The 21,777-nt window shown below is 44.6% G+C and overlaps 1 protein-coding gene across 1 annotated transcript in view; it reads right to left on the bottom strand.

Annotated features, from left to right (window-relative positions):
• The window catches only part of adamts6 (ADAM metallopeptidase with thrombospondin type 1 motif, 6), a 132,878-nt gene that overhangs the window by 85,160 nt on the left and 25,941 nt on the right, over positions 1-21,777 (bottom strand). Inside the window, exons 8-10 of the mRNA XM_061733886.1 lie at positions 16,956-16,999; positions 11,964-12,069; positions 6,776-6,922 (exon numbers count right to left, since the gene is read on the bottom strand). Of these exons, the coding sequence (XP_061589870.1) occupies positions 6,776-6,922; positions 11,964-12,069; positions 16,956-16,999 (297 nt within the window). The remainder of the gene's footprint in view (positions 1-6,775; positions 6,923-11,963; positions 12,070-16,955; positions 17,000-21,777) is intronic.

Here is a 21,777-nt window from a genome sequence, read left to right as displayed (position 1 = left end):
CCACGGCTCAGAAAAGCAGGGCTTTAACCACGTTTAGGAAAATGTTTGGGTGACGTCACCAAGGGTTTGTTGAGATCTTTTTATTCAGACAAAAGTTGACATTTTGGGGAGAGTCAACAACGTCATTACCAACAGCAACCATAGTCAGAGAAGTTTGGGTATATTTTTAATTTCATGATGTGTCAGGAAATTACATTTAAAAAATTAAATTTCCATACTGACATTCAGTATGGAAAATCTGAATTCAGAATGAAAAAAAAACAATAAAAAGCAGCAATCAGAGAGACCTGTGACGATATTTGCACCGATTATTTCTTTTCTTTTTTTCCAAACTCAGCTCCAGCTGAACAATGCTTGGCTGCAGCCTCGACGAATGCTAATGAAATTTGCTGCTGGGATGGAATAGAGTCAGAGACGGGCTGAGCAGCCTTGATTAATTTAAAATATCCAAATGAAAAAAAGCAGTCCTGTCCTTTCAGACTGTATTAAGTAGCCGATCAAGATTCATCTTTGTCTGTTTTTTTTAAGAACAAAACTGTTAAAGAGGGTTCGACTCTACTTTAACGGTGTGATTGTCTCACTTTTGTGACCTTTTTCTCCTTTCTAAAAAAAAATTTACAGCAGGATTTCTGCGTCAATGAAAACCAAACCACAAGTTCCAGTGCCACAACTACAAATAAAAGGACCTTTTAAATACAGGACCGCTGGCCAGAAACTATTTCTTCTGCATCATATTAGACTTCTACTAGACTCAACGCAACGATTTCAACAGTCGCATCAGTTCAAAGACCTTTTCTTTTAACCTATGACTGACGAATAGTCGTATACCTTTCCTACTTGCGACATAAACCAGATGTTAATGTGTTTTCTTGCTATCCTTAAAGCTAAGTGCATCCAGTGGCGGAGCCAGGATATTTTCACGGGGTGGGTGATTTTATTTATGTCTGTATTTATGTAAACAAGAGCAGTTTCTAGTTTTCAGTTTTATGAACTGGCAAATACCTTTCTGAGAATTTTATACCTGAAGTACACAATATTAATGATACTGATGAAAACCTGCAAGACTGAAATTCTTTGACTGACCACTAGGGCCCGAGTCCAAAAGAGAGTCAACCTCCACTTCACAGCAGATAAACACATTCTGGTACATTTAAACAGGTTTGGTCTGCATGTCTCGATGTCACATCCATTGATTTACGTCATCAGGAATAACACCACAGATGTGTGCATATTTAAGAGGCGTGGTCTTTTGACCAATAGTGTAAAGGTTGGAACAGAGAAATTTGTTGCCCCTCCGCCGGTTGTATGAATGCTGAAAACAACTTGTCTGGAGATATCACGTAGTTGTATGTAATCAAAAAGAGTCAAGCTAGAGTAGTTTCTCCTGACATCATGTCAAATTAGTTACTCAGAGACTGTCTAACCTGATGTTAGGATGCACGTAGTGTGTGCACAGTAGACACTAGGAATGGGTGATATTTTACCGTTCACGATAAACCGTCAAAAAAATTCCCCACGATAAGAATTTCTCATCTCGCGGTAAAAACGATACATTCCCATTGATGACGTTTTTGTGTAAAGATGATTTACGGTTCTGCGTTAAATCGACGCGGAAGGAAGGAAGGAAGGAAGGAAGGAAGGAAGGAAGGAAGGAAGAAGGAAGGAAGGAAGGAAGGAAGGAAGGAAGGAAGGAAGGAAGGAAGGAAGGAAGGAAGGAAGGAAGGAAGGAAGGAAGGAAGGAAGGAAATGAGCCAGAAAGAAAAGAAAGAAAGGAGCCAAAAAGAAAGAAAGAAATGAGCCAGAAAGAAATAAGGAAATGAGCCAAAAAGAAAGAAAGAAATGAGCCAGAAAGAAAGAAAGAAAGAAAGAAAGAAAGAAAGAAAGAAAGAAAGAAAGAAAGAAAGAAAGAAAGAAAGAAAGAAAGAAAGAAATGATCCAGAAAGAAAGAAAGAAATGAACCAGAAATAAGGAAATGAGCCAGAAAGAAAGAAAGAAAGAAAGAAAGAAAGAAAGAAAGAAAGAAAGAAAGAAAGAAAGAAAGAAAGAAAGAAAGAAAGAAAGAAATGAGCCAGAAAGAAAGAAAGAAAGAAAGAAATGAGCCAGAAAGAAAGAAAGAAATGAACCAGAAATAAGGAAATGAGCCAGAAAGAAAGAAAGAAAGAAAGAAAGAAAGAAAGAAAGAAAGAAAGAAAGAAAGAAAGAAAGAAAGAAAGAAAGAAAGAAAGAAAGAAAAAGAAATGAGCCAAAAAGAAAGAAAGAAAGAAGGATAAATTCCCGTTGATGACGTTTTTGTGTAACAAACAATGGCGGATCTGAGGGCGAGATAGATTTATAGTTACAAAGGTGGAGTTGAATTGGTATTTTTTTTATCGTCATTTTTATGGTTATCTGGATAAATGCCAGAAATTATCGTGATACATTTTTTAGTCCATACCGCCCATCCCTAGTAGACACAGTACTGCATAATGATCTGCCTGCAAAGCGACTGCACAGCGACCACACGGCGACGATAACAGAGATGACAAATCCGGAGTTGATGGAGGAGGATGATGAGGACGTTTTGGTTTTTTTGTCACTATTCCTGATTGCTGAAGAATTGCGGTGCAAACATCCGCAGCAGTGGAAAAATGGGGATGATGTTTCTGCTTCTCTACATTAACCATGCCCACTTTACATTTCTGACCAATTGCACAACAGCTCTCTGACGCTGAACAAGAAAAAAGTTCTGTCGAGAACAAGCTGCGAGAACATTCATTTTGCTCTTTCCACCTGGAGAACAAGAGGACACTTCCCTGTTCCAGCATCTGCATCAAATCTACAGTTAGCTCAGCCGCGTGTTTACTTTGTTGAGGCGAGTAGTAGCCGCGTCGGTTTCTGGAGCCGGTGTGGGTGAAGTCCTGAGTTAAGCTGGGCATACACTGTGCAATATTTTAAATCGTTTGATTCAGCCCCATCTCAAACTGCACGACTAGATCACTGAGTTCAAAAGTTCGTAGCCCACGAGTAATGGTCTCACACTGTACATCCCAATGCTCTGATGCGACCCGGCTGCTCACACTATACTGTACGTTCATAATACTCACGTCAGACTTCTGTGTACTGGAACTGCAATGTCAAAAAGAAGTAGAAGAGGAGGAGGAACCCTGAAGTGGGAGACACCAAAGATGCTCAGCAAAAACAAACGCTCTGCCTTGGCAATTTGTGCCATTCTGTGTGGCGATAAATCAAAAAAGATAAGACGAAGTCGTGTTTGGAAAAAGAATTGGCTGGGCAGACGTGGGAAATACGTCCCTCTTTTTCTCCTTTTAAAACATGATTTGTAATATGAATTTGCAACACTTTAAACTACAAAAAATAGTGACATCAGAGATTGCGCATGCTCTCTGCGAAAGGATGAGGCCAATCGGCTTGTAGCACTGCTTCAGCTGTGCGATACCTTCACGAGGAGCGGCCAGGATTTCAAACACATTTGATTTTCTTGTGAGCACACGATTTGTGATCGAGAGCTCATCGTGAGGTGTTAATCTCTCGTCGTTAACCCCACGTACACTGCACGAGGCACGACCAACGATTGGGTCGAAATCTGGCCCGATCCAAAAAATAGTCGCACGAGTGGAAAATAAGTTCAAAACGAGCCGACAACCGCACAGTGTATGCCCGGCTTTAGAAATCCATCCCAGGGATCATTCTGGTCAAAACTTCCGAATAGGAACTCGGAAATTGCTACTTGTGACTCCCCGCCCCCTGGGCAGACCCGGAAGGCTGTTAGTTCTTTCCGGAGAGGAGAAACAGGGAAACTGAGTTATCAGATGCTGTCATTAAGCTGCTCAAACTTTATAGCTACAACCATGGGGAGGTTTTCTCGAACTTCCTACCGTACAGCTTCCTATTTGCGCTCATTTCCAGTCTTCATGCTAAGTAGGAAGCTGGCTGTGGTTGCTTTTTTTTACTTCTTTAAAGCAAATGTAACATCTCAAGTGGATGGTAAAGAAAAGTTCTGTCTCCCACTTGGCGTCAGTCATCATTAGCTAACGCTAACAAGCTGTTACGTAACATGAAAATCATGTGTTAGAGTCCAACAATCTGTGATTCAAAGGGCTTGCACGTTTTTCAAGAAAAATGCAAGTAAAACAGGCCTTTAGCCAGAAGTTAAACATTACTCAAAAGAGGAAAGTCTTTTGTTTTTTCTTCCGTTGCCCCTCTCTTCCTTCTATTTTTCTTCCGTTTCCTTCTCAGTTCCTCGTTTGATCCCATTTCTTAGCTCCTGTCTCTCAGAGAAACCGCTCATCAAAGGGAGAGAGAGGCGAGTCAGTCCGGAGTCTGCGTGCACTCGGGTAAGCTTCACTATTTATTGGTTTGGGGGGGAAGACAAAACACTCAAACACAGGGGCTTTTAACTGACATTGTCGCGAAGGCTTCCTGTCTGCTGGGATCAGTCAAACCCATTACGCTGGGCGGAAATATCTTCCTATAAGCGGGATGATCAACTATCGCCGAACTCTGACGCTGGTCGTTCTCGTAGTTACGGAAAGGGTTCAAGTAGTGGTGAGACAGCAGCGTGATTAAATCAGGCAAACAATTATTAAGAGGCACTGGTCTTATATTAAGGTCAAAAGCCTAATAAACTCAAACTGCAGGCCTTTTAAAGTTTATAACAAACTGGCATGCAGACAGGGAGAATAAACTATGACTGAACTGTGAGTGCATTCATAAACCACTCTTAAAAAACAAAAAAAAGCGCAGCACAATGCTCAAACAAGACAGTGAATCTAGGCCAATACCGCAGCCAAAGTTGTTTACTTGGCAGTCAGAACCATGTGCAGCATCCAGATTTCTGACTGAGGGACAGAGAGGGAGGATAATTGGACTTTACACACAGAACCCTTTTGTAAGGTACTTCAAAGCTAACTAAAGCCAAAAGTTTAACACATAAACCGACATACGTGAAAGTTATAACTGTGGTGGGTGTCTTTTCTGACCAAAGACAATATTTAGCCAGTTTTTCTGGGTCGAGCAAAACTTCTATCATCTTTGCATGGTGGCTCCAGAGAGGGAAGGGACAGGACAGGACAAACCCCCCCAAATCCTGCGTCTCTGACGGTGTGAAGGCGTTAGGGCTGGGCGATATATCGAGATTTTAATATATATCGATATATTTTCAAACACGATATGGTACGAGACAATTTTTATAGACGTTTATATCGATTAAAATTTTTTTTTTTTTTTTTTTAATGATTTTGATATAGCTTATTTTGTGACAAATTGACTTGAATGTTTTATTTGAGATTTGCACAAATGTTTTGTTATTTGCACAACTGTCAACCTCAGTGGAAAAGTCTGCCTGTTACTGTCTACATTGTATTAATTGCACAGTGTATTTTAATTTAATTGTTATGCAGGAAAGGGATATTTGTTTTATTTTATTCAAGAAGCATTTTTATTCTATATATGCAGGCAGTTTATTTTTATTTCATTTCTTTTATACATTTTGATATTGTGCAGATCTCTGTTATTAAAGGTACCTTTGTGACATTTGGCACGAGGCTTTGTATTAAAACTGACTGTTTTTTTAAGGGTTTGCCTCAGAAAAAAATGAAGCTAACAGAGATGCTATGCTATAATGCTTTAGGGGAAACCCCAATTAAGGCACAGAAAAAATATCGAGATATATATCGAGTATCGCCATTTAGCTAGAAAATATCGAGATATGACTTTTGGTCCATATCGCCCAGCCCTAGAAGGCGTATTAGAATCCATGGAAAGAAAAAAAACATGGACAATATTCCTCTCCTAAAACTTCAGCTCCTGGTCTCCTCACTTCCCAGATGTTACAGACTGTCATTAGAAGAAGAGGAGATGCCACACAGAGGTAAACATCTGCCTACTCCAAAATTTTTGAGATGTATTGCTTTTTTTTTTCTTTCTGAAGCTTCCACATTTCCTCAGTTTTAACATTTGAATCAATTTGTGAATAAATCTGTGTTTATGAGACTTGCAGATTATTTATTTATATTTTATTCAGGTTTAAATAAAATATGTAATGTAAAACAATTCATAATAATGTTTTCTGTGGGTTTCTGTGCTTTTGCAACATCCTCAAATCCAACTGAGCTCAAATGAACATAAATATGAATTAATACGCTCAGATATGAAACGTAATCTGTCAGCAGAAGGGTGTATGGAAAGACCCGGGTTTAAACTCAAATTATCCTCTGGTAAGCTAGAAGTCTGAGCACTACAGTCGAATGCCAGGAAAACCTCCACAAGATCAATGTACGCATGTTCTGCAAAGATCAAGGTGATAGCTTTTGCTTCCAGATGGGTTTGGTTCTGAATTCCGGTTCAGAAACCCTAGGGAGTGTTTTACTGCGCCGGCCGGTGCTTCTGTCAATGCTTTTCACCGTCACTTGTGTGTGTGTTGCCAACTTTTTGCCTTCTTTGACGTGTCCACCAAACAGCTGCTTGCAGTAGCTGAGGCCACACATCACCACCCTGGAACCGCATTGTGGTGCAAGGATGCACGAGTGGAAAGTAGTCAGTTATCATACGCAGCCACAAGAAGGTTTGGCGGGAGTCTCGGTGATGAGAAGGATGTGAGTAAGTGGGAAAGGCCTTTCATACAACGGGAGGGGCAGCCAGAGGCAGCGAGTTGTAAAGCGAGACAGCTGTGTGCGAGCAGGAAAACAGGCGTGCACCCTTCACTCTGCTGCACACACATGCAGGCAAAGCCAAACACAATCAGACAGTCCACAGGGAGCAACCATCATCCACTTACTCCAGAAAGCTGGTGATGTAGTCTTTGCTGCAGGCGGACCAGGAGAAAGGGTTGGTGTTGGCTGTTATATGAGCGGCCATCAGTTTGGCTGTCTCGTGGCCTTTGGTGCCGCAGGAATTCCCGATCCCGTCGTGGTTCATCCCAAAACTGAAAACACACACACGGCAATTTGAAATTAATGCAACTGGGAATGATAAAAAGTGGCCCTTATTTCACTTCCCTGTCTAGAGAGGAGAGTCCTGGCTGCTGACAGGGATGTATATCGCGGCGGATCAGGCAGTAAAAGACAGACCTCTTCAACTCCAAAACAGCTGTGTGGATGGGGTCAAGGGGCAAACCCTGTCTGGAACTCGGCAGCAACAAAAAAAAAAAAGAAGACCTAATCACCACTCAGATGCCTACCTGTCAATCACCGCCTGCAGGTCTGAGCAGGCCACGGGGGACGAACCGCCAATCCTTTGGATCTGAGACACCAAACACTCCCAACCTTGTGGTTTCATGCTAAAGAGTTTATTTTATCCTGAATTTACACGAGAAAATAACTAGAAATTTACATTTTAAAAAAAAAATAAGAGAGAAAGTCTCCCATTAAAGCGGGATGTCAGAGCTCACTACTTCTTCTGGTCCAGCAGAACTAATCCAGTCTAATGTATAAAACAAACCCGACCGCACTGCAGAGTCTGAACCTGCTTTTCTAAGGCTGGCGTTTATGACATTTTAGAATACTCTGGAAATAAATCAGACTGGTTGAAACCCCACAGCAGAGAGGGGTTTTTTTTTTCTACATCCTCTAGAAGCAGAGACTATTTTTACAACTGCCCCACAACAGAAGCAGACACGAGACATAATAAAGGAAATCACCAGCATGCCGAACTCTCTCAGGAGGGATACGTAGACTAATACATCATCATTATTTTGCTTTATATTCAGGAAGAAAGAGCCAGAGGTATGCGGACGCCGACATTTGCATCAGGGAAACTACGGCGATGTGGTTCAGGATGCCTGCCGTGAAGGACAAACAGCTACACGCGAGTCGTGATGTTTGTTTAAGGTTTTAAAGATGAAGCAATCCAGGGAGCTGAACCTGATCAAGAAAAAAAATTAAAGTTTACCCGAGCGCCAAACGCATTAATAAAACCAGTCAGGATACGTTGCATGCTAATGATGTGTCACCTATGAGCAGGTGTTCATTAACTAAACTTTGATGGCGCGAGTGATGGAACGTACCGTATTTCACAGCAATTCATCAAACTGTTGTTTTACTAAATTCCTTAAGTTATGTTTGTTATAACCTGAAGTGTACCACCTGTTTGAAGGGAGTAAATTTGGTTGATGACAAAAAAAGGGGACATGTAAAAACAAACAAAAAAAAAACTAAAAATCCCTTTCCTTGAGTTTGACAGCATTGATTTGGGTGACTGAAGTCATGATTAACTCAAAAGCTCCAACGTAACATGATCCTATTCCTTCGCATGGAGGGATCTGAATCTGAAAATCGGAGGAGTTCGGGGTTTTCACAGGGGTCTCTGAGACGTTGCAGATCGAGTCGGACGGATTTAAAGACTGCGTTTTGGCATTTAGGCTCCGGTCAAACATTGTTTAATCAGTTTAATCAGAGTGACCCTTAAGGCCTCATCGTTCCATATTTTCCAAGCATAGCACTCTCGGATGGCAGGTTTACATGTGGTTCCTAGAGTTTCTAAACAAATGAGAGGTAGAACCTTCAGGAATCAGGTTCCTCTTCTCTGGAACCAGCTGCTAGTTTGTGTTCAGGAAGCGGACACCCTCTCTACCTTTTACGATTAAGCTTAAATCCTTCCTTTTTGATGAATCTTATTGTCAGCCCTGAAATATCCCTTATTTATGCAGCTATAGGCATACACTGCTGAGAGACCTCCCATGATGCACTTCTCCTCACTCTGTTCTCTTCTACTCCAAACCTATTAATGACGCCATTGTTATTGTTAATAACCTGTGTTCCTTGTTCTGAGCAGATGTTCCTGATATGTTGTTGTTCTCTTCTCTTTCCCGTCCTCTAAACCTCCAACGGATTGAGGCAGATGGATGTCCTTCCTGGGTTGGTTCTGCTAGGTCTGGTTCCCGTTAATGGGGAGTTTGTCCTTCCCACAGTCGCCCGGTGCCCCTTAAGCAAGGCACTTATCATTACTGTCGTATCATTGGCTGGAGTAATTTGAATTGAGTTGAACGGTATTGTTGAAGTGCATTGAGATGACATTTGTTGTGATTTGACGTTACATAAATAAAGCTGAGTTGAAATAAAGATGAACCTCTGCCTTCACAGAACTGGAGCCTAACACGGGAAGCTGTGCAAGTAAGACGGGTGAATGTACACATGCATGCACACTTCAGAGATTACCTACCTTAATATAGCCCCGGGGTCGTTTTACTACAACAGAAATGTCCCACCTCCCCATCTTTTAGTCCTTTTTCCATTTACCTCAGAAGTAAGAAGCTGGAACTGGGAATGATGTCACACCGAATTGACTCCGGTTGAAATGCCAGACCCACTTAGTCCAAAAAAGACCAGGCGCTTGGACGCTGTGAACCTTCCCAAATGCTGGACTACTAATGCTGCTGCTCGCCATTTTACCAATATTCATACGTGACATCACAGTATTTAGCACATAAAAACAACATAGCAACATGTTCTTTTTACGTCTTACTTATTGCAACGTGCAATTATGTAAATATCCATCTGTAAATATCCGTCTGTTATCTTTTTATATACTAGTATTTCTTATTATTTATCTTTCTTATTATTATTATTATTATTGTATACCAGTTTACTGTTTATAGTGTTTATAGTGTGTTATTATTATTACTGCGTTATTACTTTTCTATTGATGCCTCTTGTTTTTGCACTATCCCCTTTGCTGCTGTAAACTGCAAATTTCCCCTCTGTGGGACTATTAAAGGTTTATCTTATCTTATCTTATCTTATTTATATGAATAAACTAAGACGGAACTGCTAAACAGAAACAGAGTGACAATCATGACAAATATAATCTCAAGGCACTTCAAGAATACGTATTCCAAATTTGTCCAATTAATACAAAGCCGATAAAAATGACAATAATAAGAAGTATCTAGTTTAGGGATTAAAATAAACTTTTCTAGGATACGATCCCGCGTCCTGACCAAGCACCAGGCGACTGTGGGGAGGAAAAACTCCCCTTGAACAGGAAGAAACCTCTGGCAGAACCACACTCAGGAAGGACGACCATCCCCCTCGACGGGCAAGGGGTCAAGGCACGAATTAGGTTTTTGCTAACTTTCCTAGTTGGACTTTCAACGTCGAGGTGCTTTTGAATTTTAACTCCCAACTAGGAGCTCTAAAATTCCAACTTACGAGTATAAAACAGAACACACTACTCATCTTCACCCAACCAGGCATCACGCTGCATTTGTTTTTACTTCAGATGTGACAAGCACAAAGCTTTGACACCAATTTGAAAAGAAGCACGCACCACGGAGGAGGCGGGGTGTATTGGAGTTGAGAGGTTTGTTTGTTTGTTTGTTTAACTGAATTTCTGTGGTATTTTGAGCAAAATATAAAAAACATCATTTCATTTTGACATCAGAAAATTGTGTCAAAATCTGTGTAAGCTGTAAGGGCAGTTCAGGTGGTCGAGCCGTCATCCTTCAATCAGAAGGTCACAGGTTAACTCTCTATCTGCATCTGTATGTCGAAGTGTCCCAGGGCAAAATACTGAATCCCACACTGCCCCAGATGGGCTTAGTGTGTCAGTACTTGTTCTGTCGAAGACTTTGCGAGCAAAACAAGATTATAAAAGCTCTGTGTAATACAATCTGTGCATCTGAAAAGGCTTGCAGCAACTAATCGAATATCAATACATCTGGAGGCGAAGAAGGATTCAGAGCGTTGCTCTAGTCTGGCAGAATGGTTTACCATGAACCTCATAACATCTGTGGCATCAGCGCCTCATCGCTTCCTGCTTTATCTTGAATTGTTCTTGCGCTTATGCTTCTGCAAGTGTAACACGATGTGTCCACGTTTTATTCTGGACAAAATACCAGATGTTTCTGTGGTGAATTTCAAAAGCGTCACTCCATTCTGGTCCACTAAAACTAAAAACACCAGGATATTTTTGAAGGATCAAGTTTCTGAACTGATCCCAGTGTGATAAGACAGAACAAAGTCCCAGTGGACACCAAGGGTTAGTGTTCAATTGCATTGTATTGATTACTCCCCCAACTGTGTTGTAATAGATTATTAAGTTTTGAAAGTGTACCAGTAAAGTACAAGAATGTATGTGGCACAAAAAGCCAACTTCACACAAATGTTGCGATGAAAAATCATTAGACCGGATCTACGATGGAAGAAAGGATCGAATACAGCGTATGCACTGTTATACTGTCATTCATTATAACTTTGCAGGTTTCTCCGGAGATACAGCCCAGACTTCCATACTAATCTAGAATGGCACTGACAGACTGGGTTATTGGATGCACAGAGAAAAGAAAGGTGTATATAACCTGTTATCAAACTCTAGGATTGACTGCAAATAAGCTAATTCCTAACATGTTGGCATAAAGATTTATGAGATCAGTGACCTGTTTTTGCTCGAAAAACCACAGGGAAACAGTACAAAGGGTCTTTTTCCACCATGTCTTTACAATTCTATTCCTAAAAAGGAGGGCGTTTAAGGGGCGGAATCAGCTACTCCACTCGACTCCACCCGCATCATTTGCAGGGCATGCATCTTTTAAAATCGGGGTTTGCGACTTTAACATTCCCACTCCTGACTTACAGAAAAAGCAGGAAGATGTGAAGTCCAGCGTAGATGAAAATGATGGGGGCTGGATAATTCTACCCTGAACCGGGTCTGTGATGTCACAGTGCCCAGAAAAATCTGAACCGTTCAGTGAATGAGACATTTTAGGACGAAGAATGCTCCAAGCGCAGTAACAGGGTTGTGATGGGTCAAGGTTTTACAGATGGTTGTGACTTCAAACACCCAAGTAAATGCTGTCAAGCACAGAAAAGAGTTTCTTTTTTTTCCATAAAATGCATCCTCTAAATCACTCAGTGTGGCTTTAAAAGAAATCATAGCGAGGCCCTCTCGCCACCCCCTGCATTTTGCATCAGGGAGCAATGTCAAACTCAATATTTTATATTAGGATCTTCAAAAGTCTTAAAACTCACTTGTGGCCTATCTCGTGTGCAATGGTGAAAGCAGAGCCGAGGCCAATGTCTTCATTGATGCTGCAGCTTCTTTCCGGCTCACACATTCCAGCCACGGAGGCCAAGCCTAGACACACACACACACACACACACACACATACAGACACACATACACACATACAGACACACATACACACACACACACATACACAAACACACGCGCACACACACACAGACACGCACACAAACACACGCGCACACACACACACACAGACACACACACACGCACACACAGACACACACACACACACATCAGACAAACATACAAACACACGGTCAAGGCGTAGCAGTCATAGGCATGGAGTAAAAATTGGGATTCCACACATGAGAGAGGTGAGTTTAACATCACTGGCTGGATGGGCTTCTTTTGAACTTTCTTGTTTAAAAAAGAAAAAAAAAAAACTCTTTTCTGCTGGAAAATGTCTAGCTGGGGGTTAGATTTATACATTAAGACTCATGTAACTTGGAATCACCTAATACATGAGCCGAGAGAGGGAATATAAGAACCCCTCACCAACGCTGTGCCCCAGAAGAAACCTGTCAGAAAATATCTATGTTTTCCTCATTTCAGAGGTGAAGTTGGAGAAAAGGGAGAGGGGAGAGGGAACAAAAGGAGAGAGGAGGGTGTTTAAAGTAAAAACTGCTCCACAATCCAGGTGTTGCAGGGCCTTTTTTTTTCCTAAAGCCTGACAGGTCAGATAAGGAGACTTGCAGGCAATTCTTCACAGATTACATCTACAGGTGACCTGAAAGAGGATCATATGACAAAGCAGGTGTGTGTCTGTTGGTAAGTAGGTGTGCATGACTGCTGAAAGGGTCTATTAGGTTGGCCCTCGTGCACAGATATAGCTACATTTTTCCAAATTTCTCAGGTTTTCTAGGACGACTGTATGCTTAACAGTGCAAGAGAGGAGAAAGTGATTTAATTTGTTATACACTATTCTGTGCAATCCTTATGCCATTCTTGAAGATCTTTACCCAATTTTTGATAACTTTTACAAGGTTCATCTTGTAAGTGTTACTGCATCAAGATCACGTGATTACAAAAGCACCAGTTAAATCTTAGAGACAACCACTGCTTTTTTTGATTGAAGCTAATGCGGAAATGCAATTACTTCAATGCCCACGTGGGGCTGACTCCAAGAGTGAGTTAATCTCCATTGACCTTATGTTATAATGTCAAAATTTATAGTAGAAAAAAAATGTATTCATGACCTGGTATAAAAAAACGCAGTCTGCGGTATCAAAGAGTCACGACTTTAGCCGCTTAGTACTTTTGGCGATTTTTATTTTTCAGCTATGGAAAAAGACCAAAGAAACCATAATCATTTTTATTCTAAAGATAATAATGTTTGTACTAGGAGACTGGCAAATGTGGCTCTTGAGTCTGAAAGAGACACCTAACTAATATCCAGGTAGCAGTAGCTACCGTGGCCCCCCTGGCAGAAGGTCACCAGCGAGAACTAGCCAGAGATAGGTGGTCGGACATTTGCCAGATTGTTAGATGCTAGCTCTGTCAGCAACCAGAATAGCTCCTGCTTAGCTACATTAGTCCCCATCACCAATATCCCCCTTCAAATACCTTTTCAGTAATCAGAACTGACCTAGCTCATTTCTTTCTTTCTTTCTTTCTTTCTTTCTTTCTTTCTTTCTTTCTTCCTTTCTTTCCTTCTTTCTTTCAGGCTCATTTCTTTCTTTCTAGCTCATTTCTTTCTTTCTTTCTTTCTTTCTTTCTGGCTCATTTCTTTCTTTCTTTCTTTCTTTCTTTCTTTCTTTCTTTCTTTCTGGCTCATTTCTTTCTTTCTTTCTGGCCCATTTCTTTCTTTCTTTCTTTCAGGCTCATTTCTTTCTTTCTTTCTTTCTTTCTTTCTGGCTCATTTCTTTCTTTCTTTCTAGCTCATTTCTTTCTTTCTTTCTTTCTGGCTCCTTTCTTTCTTTCTTTCTGGCTCATTCCTTCCTTCCTCCCTTCCTCCCTTCCTCCCTTAATTCCTTCCTTCCTTCCTCCCTCCCTCCCTTCCTTCCTTCCTTCCTTCCTTCCTTCCTTCCTTCCTTCCTTCCTTCCTTCCTTCCTTCACGTACGTAACGCAGAACCATAAATTCGACTTTACACAAAAACATCATCAACGGGAATTTATCGTTTTTACCACGAGATGACAAATTCTTACCGTGGGGAATTTTTTTGACGGTTTATCGTGAACGGTAAAATATCGCCCATTCCTACTAAACAGGCCATCTAGCTATGGAGCCCAAACCTCCAGAGATCAAGAAATTTTGATTTTGATTTTGATCAAGCAGAGACCCAATTCTATGGTCACCAAACCTGACCCCTCCGCTCCTCAGCTGCACCTAGAAATTCTGTCCATACAAATCAATGAACAGAATCTGTGACAAAAGGCAGCCTTGGCAGAGTCCAACTCTCACTTGAAACAAATCGTATTTGCTGCCAGCAATGCGAATCAAAGTCTGACCCCAGATGTAGAGACCGGACAGCCCGTGTAAGGGATTCCAGCAACCCACACCCCAGTACCCACCCATCTGACCATTCTTGACCACGGGGATGGACAGAGTTAACTTCTACCAAGATGCCATCAACCCAAGATTCAAAACCACTTTTCAGAAGGCTGTGGGTGACATCACAGAAGAATCTGGCTCTCTTGGTACAGTCTTTGTTTCCTATCACTGTGGGGAAAACTGTGACACTGCATTTCTGCCACACATTTGTTTTAGCAAAATACATTTTCAGAAATATGTTTTTACTCTGAAGGCTCAACATGCACTGATATAAAAACAGGGAGATGCAAACACACTGAAAGTGACACTTGAGGAGAGAAGGAAGTTGAAAACGACATGGGGTGACTGGGAAAATGTGCTTCTCTGACAAGAGGATGGACTGCAGATTAATGCCAAACTCATTTTGATTTACAGGCTCGGTCCCCGTTTGAAAGAAAAAAGATCTTGACAAGCTTAATCCACCTGCTTTTATACATCTGCGTGAATTACGGTTTGAAGGTCAGATCTGCTTCAGAACTTCCTGCACAGTTTGCACAAACTCCTAGCCTCCTCGCTGCAAGTGGCGTGACTCTTGTATCCTCTTTTTCTAAGAGGCTAAACAAGAATAGACTCGCAAATCAGGAGGCCACTGAAACCATTACTGCAGGGAAAGAGGGAGCCTAAAGGTGAAGAAAGAAGGAGTAGAGGGAGGGAAAGGAAGGAGGGTGGCTACTCTACGATTAGTTTAAGAATGTGTGTGTGTCTGTTGGGGGTTGGGGGGGGGTTGGGGGGGTTGTGGTGAGTGTTTGGGTCGAGTGCAAACACACACTGCCCTGAAAGCTGTTTTTTTAACACCGGGGTGGACTGTGCATTATCTCAAGCCCCGTGATTACTCAGCGACCCTAAAGGCCAGCGATCTGACCCGAGAGCATGATCCCCGAGAGGGGACGAAGGAGAGGAGGGGAGGTGGGGAAGAGGAGGAGAAGAAGGAGGGGGGGGGGGCAACAAGGAAGCCCAAGCAGATGCCAGGGCAATTAAAGCGACCGGGGAATGTGACGAATGCGGTCAATCTGTCAAACCACCCCTGAGGTCACAATATTACCTCCAAGATATACTGTGGTGCCTGCAGGCCCTGCACAGAGATAAGATGAGGAGAGAAATCTTAGGTGAAGGTGTGTAGTGAAGCTGAAAGGGCTGGGAGAAAGATAGGAGGAAAGGGGGGTGGGTTTCTGCCACTCCTTGTGGTCCCTTCCACCCCCCCAGTGTCATCACAACCTGTGCATCCCCCCACCCCGCTATCTCCCTCTTTCAAACTCTTAACACTCCCTGTAATTGTCCTTTTCCCATTCCATTTTCCTTTCAACTCCTCCTCTTCTTCTTCTTCATCTCCTCCTTGTACTTTACTTCACCCCCCTCCCTCCACACCTTTCTATCACATGCCTTTTGCTTTCTCTCTCTCTCAACCCCCAGTGGAAAAGTAAACACCTTAGACCAGGGGTCGGCAACCCAAAATGTTGAAAGAGCCATATTGGACCAAAAACACAAAAAACAAATATGTCTGGAGCCGCAAAAAATGAAAAGTCTTGTATAAGCCTTAGAATGAAGGCAACACATGCTGCATGTATCTATATTAGTTATAACTGGGGGAAGATTTTTTTTTCATTATGCACTTCGAAAAAAAAAGGCGAAATGTCGAGAAAAAAGTCAAAATTTTGAGAAAAAGTCGAAATGTCAAGATTAATATTGAAGTACCTTCTTGAGAAAAAAGTCGAAATGTTGAGAAAAAAGTTGAAATGTTGAGAAAAAAGTTGAAATGTAAGATTAAAAGGGAAAGGAAAAAGGAAGAAAAAAAGAGAAAAAAAGGAAAAAAAGAAGAAAAAAGGAAAAAGAAGATAAAAAAGAAAAAAAGAGAAAAAAGGAAAAAAGGAGAAAAAAAAGGAAAAGAGAAAAAGAGAAGAAAAAAAGAAAAAAGAAGAAAAAAAAAAGGTGAAACATTTTTGAAAAATCTCCAGGGAGCCACTAGGGCGGCGCTAAAGAGCCGCATGCAGCTCTAGAGCCGCGGGTTGCCGACCCTTGCCTTAGACAAACTGAGGTTAGAGGCGGAGAACACAGACGGAGGAGTTTTGTGAACCGGAGGCCGTGAGAGGAGGAGACCACAGCTCGTCCAGGTTCAGGGCCCCCAAGTCTCAGCCAGCACAGGGGAGGCACTGGGGAGCTGTAATAACACAAATGAAAACATCCTTCCCATTATATCTCACGGGAGCTGTCTGGTGCTCCTCTAAAGGACACGGTAACGGCTACTAAACAAGGTTTGTCTGAGGACACGCCGAATTTGAAGATGAGAACCTTTTCCAGAGAAAGAAAAGTAAGGATGAGCTCCTAAACCAGTGATTCAGATGATCAACGTCAGCTGAGATTAACAGTCCGGCGAGAAAACACCTGTTAAAAACTCATTTTACTCACCTAATGTACCACAGGGCTTGTTCTTGTAGGTGCAGATGTCGTAACTAAGAACGGGTAAAGAAAAAAAGAGGAAGGGTACACATTAAACATCATTTATGTCTAGGGACTAGCAAGAAAAATACATGAACCCCTAAGAATGGACTGTTGTTATGCTTTAATTTGCCATAAAGTGCAAGTGTGCAATGTCTCATGTCTCTCGTGAGCAAAGCCATTAAAGGTTCATGAGGAGTTTGCACAGCTGGAGCCTGGTGAGTGAAATGAGTTGGGAAAGAAGATTCAGCTGATAGGAGTCATGCCTCGCAAAAAGGACATACCATCAAGATTGGTTGATGGTAGGCAGTACTCGAGTTGTAAAAAAAAATCAGGGGGGATGGTGGATTTTATCATATGGGGACAGATAATTTGTGCTGATTACAAATAATATAATATATTACAAATAATAGCAGTGACCAAAACACCTGCAGAAATACTGCAGGAATGACATAGCAGCAGTTAAATGCAGCCTTCTGTAAACTTTAAATATCCACTAGGCTTACATCAAATACATCAAAACACAACAATAAAAAACAGTTTTCTGAACTTATCAATATGACTCTGTCCTTCACAGGATAAGTAAAATGGATCACTGCAAAAACTCAAAATCTTAACAAGAATATTTGTCTTATTTCTAGTTAAAATGTCTCATTTTAGTAAAAACATTTCATTACAGTTAAAACAAGACTCATCACTGGAAAAAACAACAATTTTCACCTGTTTCGAGTAGATTTTCACTTGAAATAAGTAGAAAAATCTGCCAGTGGAAAAAGATTTTTTTGCTTGTAAGAAGATAAATCTTGCCCCACTGGCAGATTTTCCTACTTATTTCAAGTAAAAATTTACTTGAAACAGGTGAAAATAGTCAAATAAGTTATTTTTCTGGTGTTATTTTTCTTGTGATGACTCTAAATATAGCAGTAAAACGTAAGTTACGGATGTAACTATGGTTCTGTGAATTCCTGGATGACTGCCAGTGGCAGTAAACAGAGTGGATATGTCTCCTCGCGCTCCGCGCAGGTCGAGATTTAATAACAACAGTGTCACGTGAGTGACGTGTAGGCTACCTGTGCGTCTATAAATACCGCCCGGTAGACTACATCCGGCCTCCCAGAATCTTCTCGCAGGAAGTTCGGAGTGACCGGTGTGACTGGCAGTCATCCAGGAATTCACAGAACCATAGTTACATCCGTAACTTACGTTCTGTTTCATTCCTTCCAGACTGCCAGTGGCAGTAAACAGAGTGGATGACTCATACCAGCACTGTCACGAGGAACAACACCCACCTAGTGGTCAGCCGCAGAAGCCAAAGGCAGAACGGCCGAAGCCAGCGTGGACCCAGAGGCCACGTTAAGGCGATAGAATCTGGAGAAGGTGCACGGCACCGTCCAGGACGCCGCTGCACAGATCTCAGACAACGGTACCCCTCTCATTGCCGCCCAGGAAGTGGCCACACCCCTGGTGGAATGACAGACAACGCCTGAAGGGGCAGGTCTACCTGCCACGTCATAAGCCTGTTTGATTGCTTCAACAATCCAGTGGGAGAGCCGTTGCTTCGACAGGGCACGGCCCTTGTGCGCCCCCCTGTAGCACACAAACAACTGCTCAGAGCGTCGAAAGCTCTGTGTTGCCTGAAGGTACAGCCGCAACGCCCGGACCGGGCACAGCAAATTAGCCCGCTCCTCCAGCCGGGACTCAAACGGGGGAGGATGGTATGCTGCCAACTCTATGGCCTGATTGGCATGGTCAGGGGGTAACACCTTAGGCAGGAAAGCGACATTTGGCCACAGGGTCACTCCTGAGCTGTCTGCCTTCCACCGAAGGCACGTAGGACTGACTGAAAGGGCGTGGAGCTCGCTCACACGCTTGGCAGACGTAACAGCCAACAGAAAGGCAGTTTTCCATGACGTCGTCCCCAAGGACCCCCCTGCCATAGGCTCAAAGGGTGCCTCGCCCAAGGCCTGCAGGACCAGCGGCAGGTCCCATGCCGCTGTACGCTGCACTCTGGGGGGGCGCAGCCTCCTGGCACCCCGCAGAAACTGTGCCACCCAGTAATGCGCACCAACTGGTCTACCATCGATGTGGCCATGGTGGACAGAAATAGCCGCTACGTGCACCTTCAAGGTCGAGGCCGCCCGGCCCGCCTCAAACAGATACTGCAGGTACCGCAGTACAATTTGTAACGGACAGGAGATCGGGTCAAAACCCCCGTCCCTGCACCAGGAGGAGAAAGCGGCCCAGCAATGCGAATACACCCTTCTTGTGGAAGGAGCTCTAGCATTCTGCAAGGTCTCACATACCGAGGGCTCAAGGTGCGTCAAGAATGACCATCCCCTCTCAACGGCCAGGCCCAGAGTTGAAGGAGGCTCGGAGAGGGATGCCATACCTCCCCGCCCAGCTGGGACAGGAGGTCCGACCGTACTGGGAGCTGCCAAGGCTCCCCATCCAACAGGCTGAGGAGCGTGGAGAACCAAATCCTCGAGGGCCACTTGGGTGCCACCAGGAGGACCCTGTGACCCGATAATCTCACCCTGTGAAGCGTGGGCATCACCAGGGGAATCGGAGGGAACGCATAAAGGAGGCCTCTCGGCCAAGTGTTGGCGAGAGCGTCCATCCCGAGCGGGGCACTGGTCTCTGCCAAAGAGAACCACAGTGGACAATGAGTCGTACGCTCCGAGGCGAACAGATCCACACGGGCTTCCCCGTATCGATCCCAAATCATTCGCACCACCTGGGGGTGCAACCGCCAGTCCCCTGGGGGCAGCCGCCGGCGTGAGAGGGAATCCGCCACCACGTTGGCTCTGCCAGGGAGGTGCATTGCCCTCAAGGAGGCCAATTGAGGATGAGCCCACATCCACAATCTCCGGGCCTCGTTCAAGGAGTCCAGCGACCTGGTTCCCCCCTGGTGGTTGACATGAAACACTGTCGAAGTGTTGTCTGTCCGGACGAGGACATGCTTGCCCCTGAGAAAGGGCAAGAAGTGCCTCAACGCCAAGTAGACAGTCCGGAGTTCTAGGACATTGATGTGCCGTCCCCGCCACAGAGGGCCCCAAACCCCCTGGACTGACCTCTTCTGCCATACCGCACCCCAACCCTGAGGTGAGGCATCTGTTGTCACCACCTCTCGCCTCGAAGGGACTGAGCCGAGAGGAACACCGTGCAATAGAAAGGTGCTGTCCCGCCACCGGTGGAGATGAATAAGGCACTGGTGTGTAACCTTGACCTTGACCCACCTGTGAAGGCGAGGGTCCATCTGGAGGCTGTTGAACCACATCTGCAGGGGGCGCAGGTGCAGCAGCCCCAGAGGTGTCACAGCCGAGGCCGCCGACAGCATCCCCAGCAGTCGGAGCCATGTGTGGACGGGCAACCTCATCCCGAGGCGGAAGGACCGTAGCAGGTCCTGAATCCGCTCCGCCCGCTCTGCAGTAAGGCGTGCCTGCATCGATACGGAATCGAGGGACAGGCCGATGAAGGTGGTCTGCTGCGTAGGACGCAACAAGCTCTTCTCCCAATTTACCGACATGCCCAGAGCCTCGATATGTGTGAGGACCCTGGATGTCATCAGCTCCGCCTCCTGGAGCGAGGGGGCGCATATAAGCCAGTCGTCCAGATATGGGAGAATCTTTACTCCCGACAGGCATAGCGATGTCAAGGCCGCCCTCATGCATCTGGTGAAGATGCGAGGAGCCAGGGACAGGCCGAAAGGCAGGACGGTGAACTGGTAGGCGTGGCCTTGAAAGGCAAAACTGAGAAACCGTCTGTGGTCTGGGTGTATTGGGACGTGAAAGTAGGCGTCCTTGAGGTCTATGGAGGTGAACCACTCCCCTGGAGTGACAGATTGAAGGACGTCGCGTGTACGCAGCATCCGAAATGGGAGGACCTTCAGGTACTGGTTCAGACCCCGAAGGTCCAGCACAGGCCGAAGAGAAGTGTCTTTCTTCGGAATGAGGAAGTATGTTGAGTAAAACCCACTGCTCTGTGTATGTGGGTGAACTCTTGTGATGGCCTTTTTGTCCAAGAGTTTGGCTATCTCCTGTGACAAACACAGGGCCCTCCCGCGGTCTCTGACCGAGGTTTCCCTGACCCCGGAGGGTGGTGGGGGCCGGCGGCGGAACTGCAACCTGTAGCCCTGGGACAGTGTTTTCAAAACCCATACATCTGGAGAATGGGCTGCCCAATAGGCCAGGTGCTGATGTGAAAACCTGCCCACCGCCGGCCCGAGGCCCTCATAGAGTGCCTCGAGGATTATTTGGGGGTTTGGGGGGACGCTGGTGTTGCCCCTGCACCCGCTGAGACCGGCGAGGTGGAGGGTGTGCGCCCCTGGGCTGACGCCCACCACCCCCAGCAACCCGGCTGTGCTGCCAGGGCTGCGTAGGGGGGCTCGGGGGATGTGAGCGGCGCAGGTCTTGTGCGCCCCGTCTCCTGGAGTGCTGAGCTGGGGGTCCCATGCTCGCACTCCGACGACCCCAGGCCTCTGATGCCTGACCCGACTGCTTCCTGCGCTCCAACGCCTGTTCTGCCTCTGGCCCAAACAACCGGCCCGGCACTACAGGAAGCTTCCGTAGCGTCTGCCGGCAATCGTCAGACATGGGTGCCTGCGCCAGCCACACCTGACGCCGCGTCACCACCAGGGTGGACATCAGGCGGCCAAGCTCTCTGGTCATCAGCCCGAAGGCTTGGAGGGCAGCGTCGTTCGTGTCACCCAACTCCCCGCCCTCATGCTCCGACTGCAACATCTGGGACTGGGCGAGGAGGAGCACGGAGAGGGAGTTCCCAATGCGAGCCATGC

This window comes from Cololabis saira, chromosome 11 (assembly GCF_033807715.1).
Source record: "Cololabis saira isolate AMF1-May2022 chromosome 11, fColSai1.1, whole genome shotgun sequence".
In the NCBI taxonomy this organism is placed as follows: domain Eukaryota; kingdom Metazoa; phylum Chordata; class Actinopteri; order Beloniformes; family Belonidae; genus Cololabis; species Cololabis saira.
Note: the sequence above shows the minus strand (reverse complement) of the source record. Positions and strands in the feature narration are given on the sequence as shown.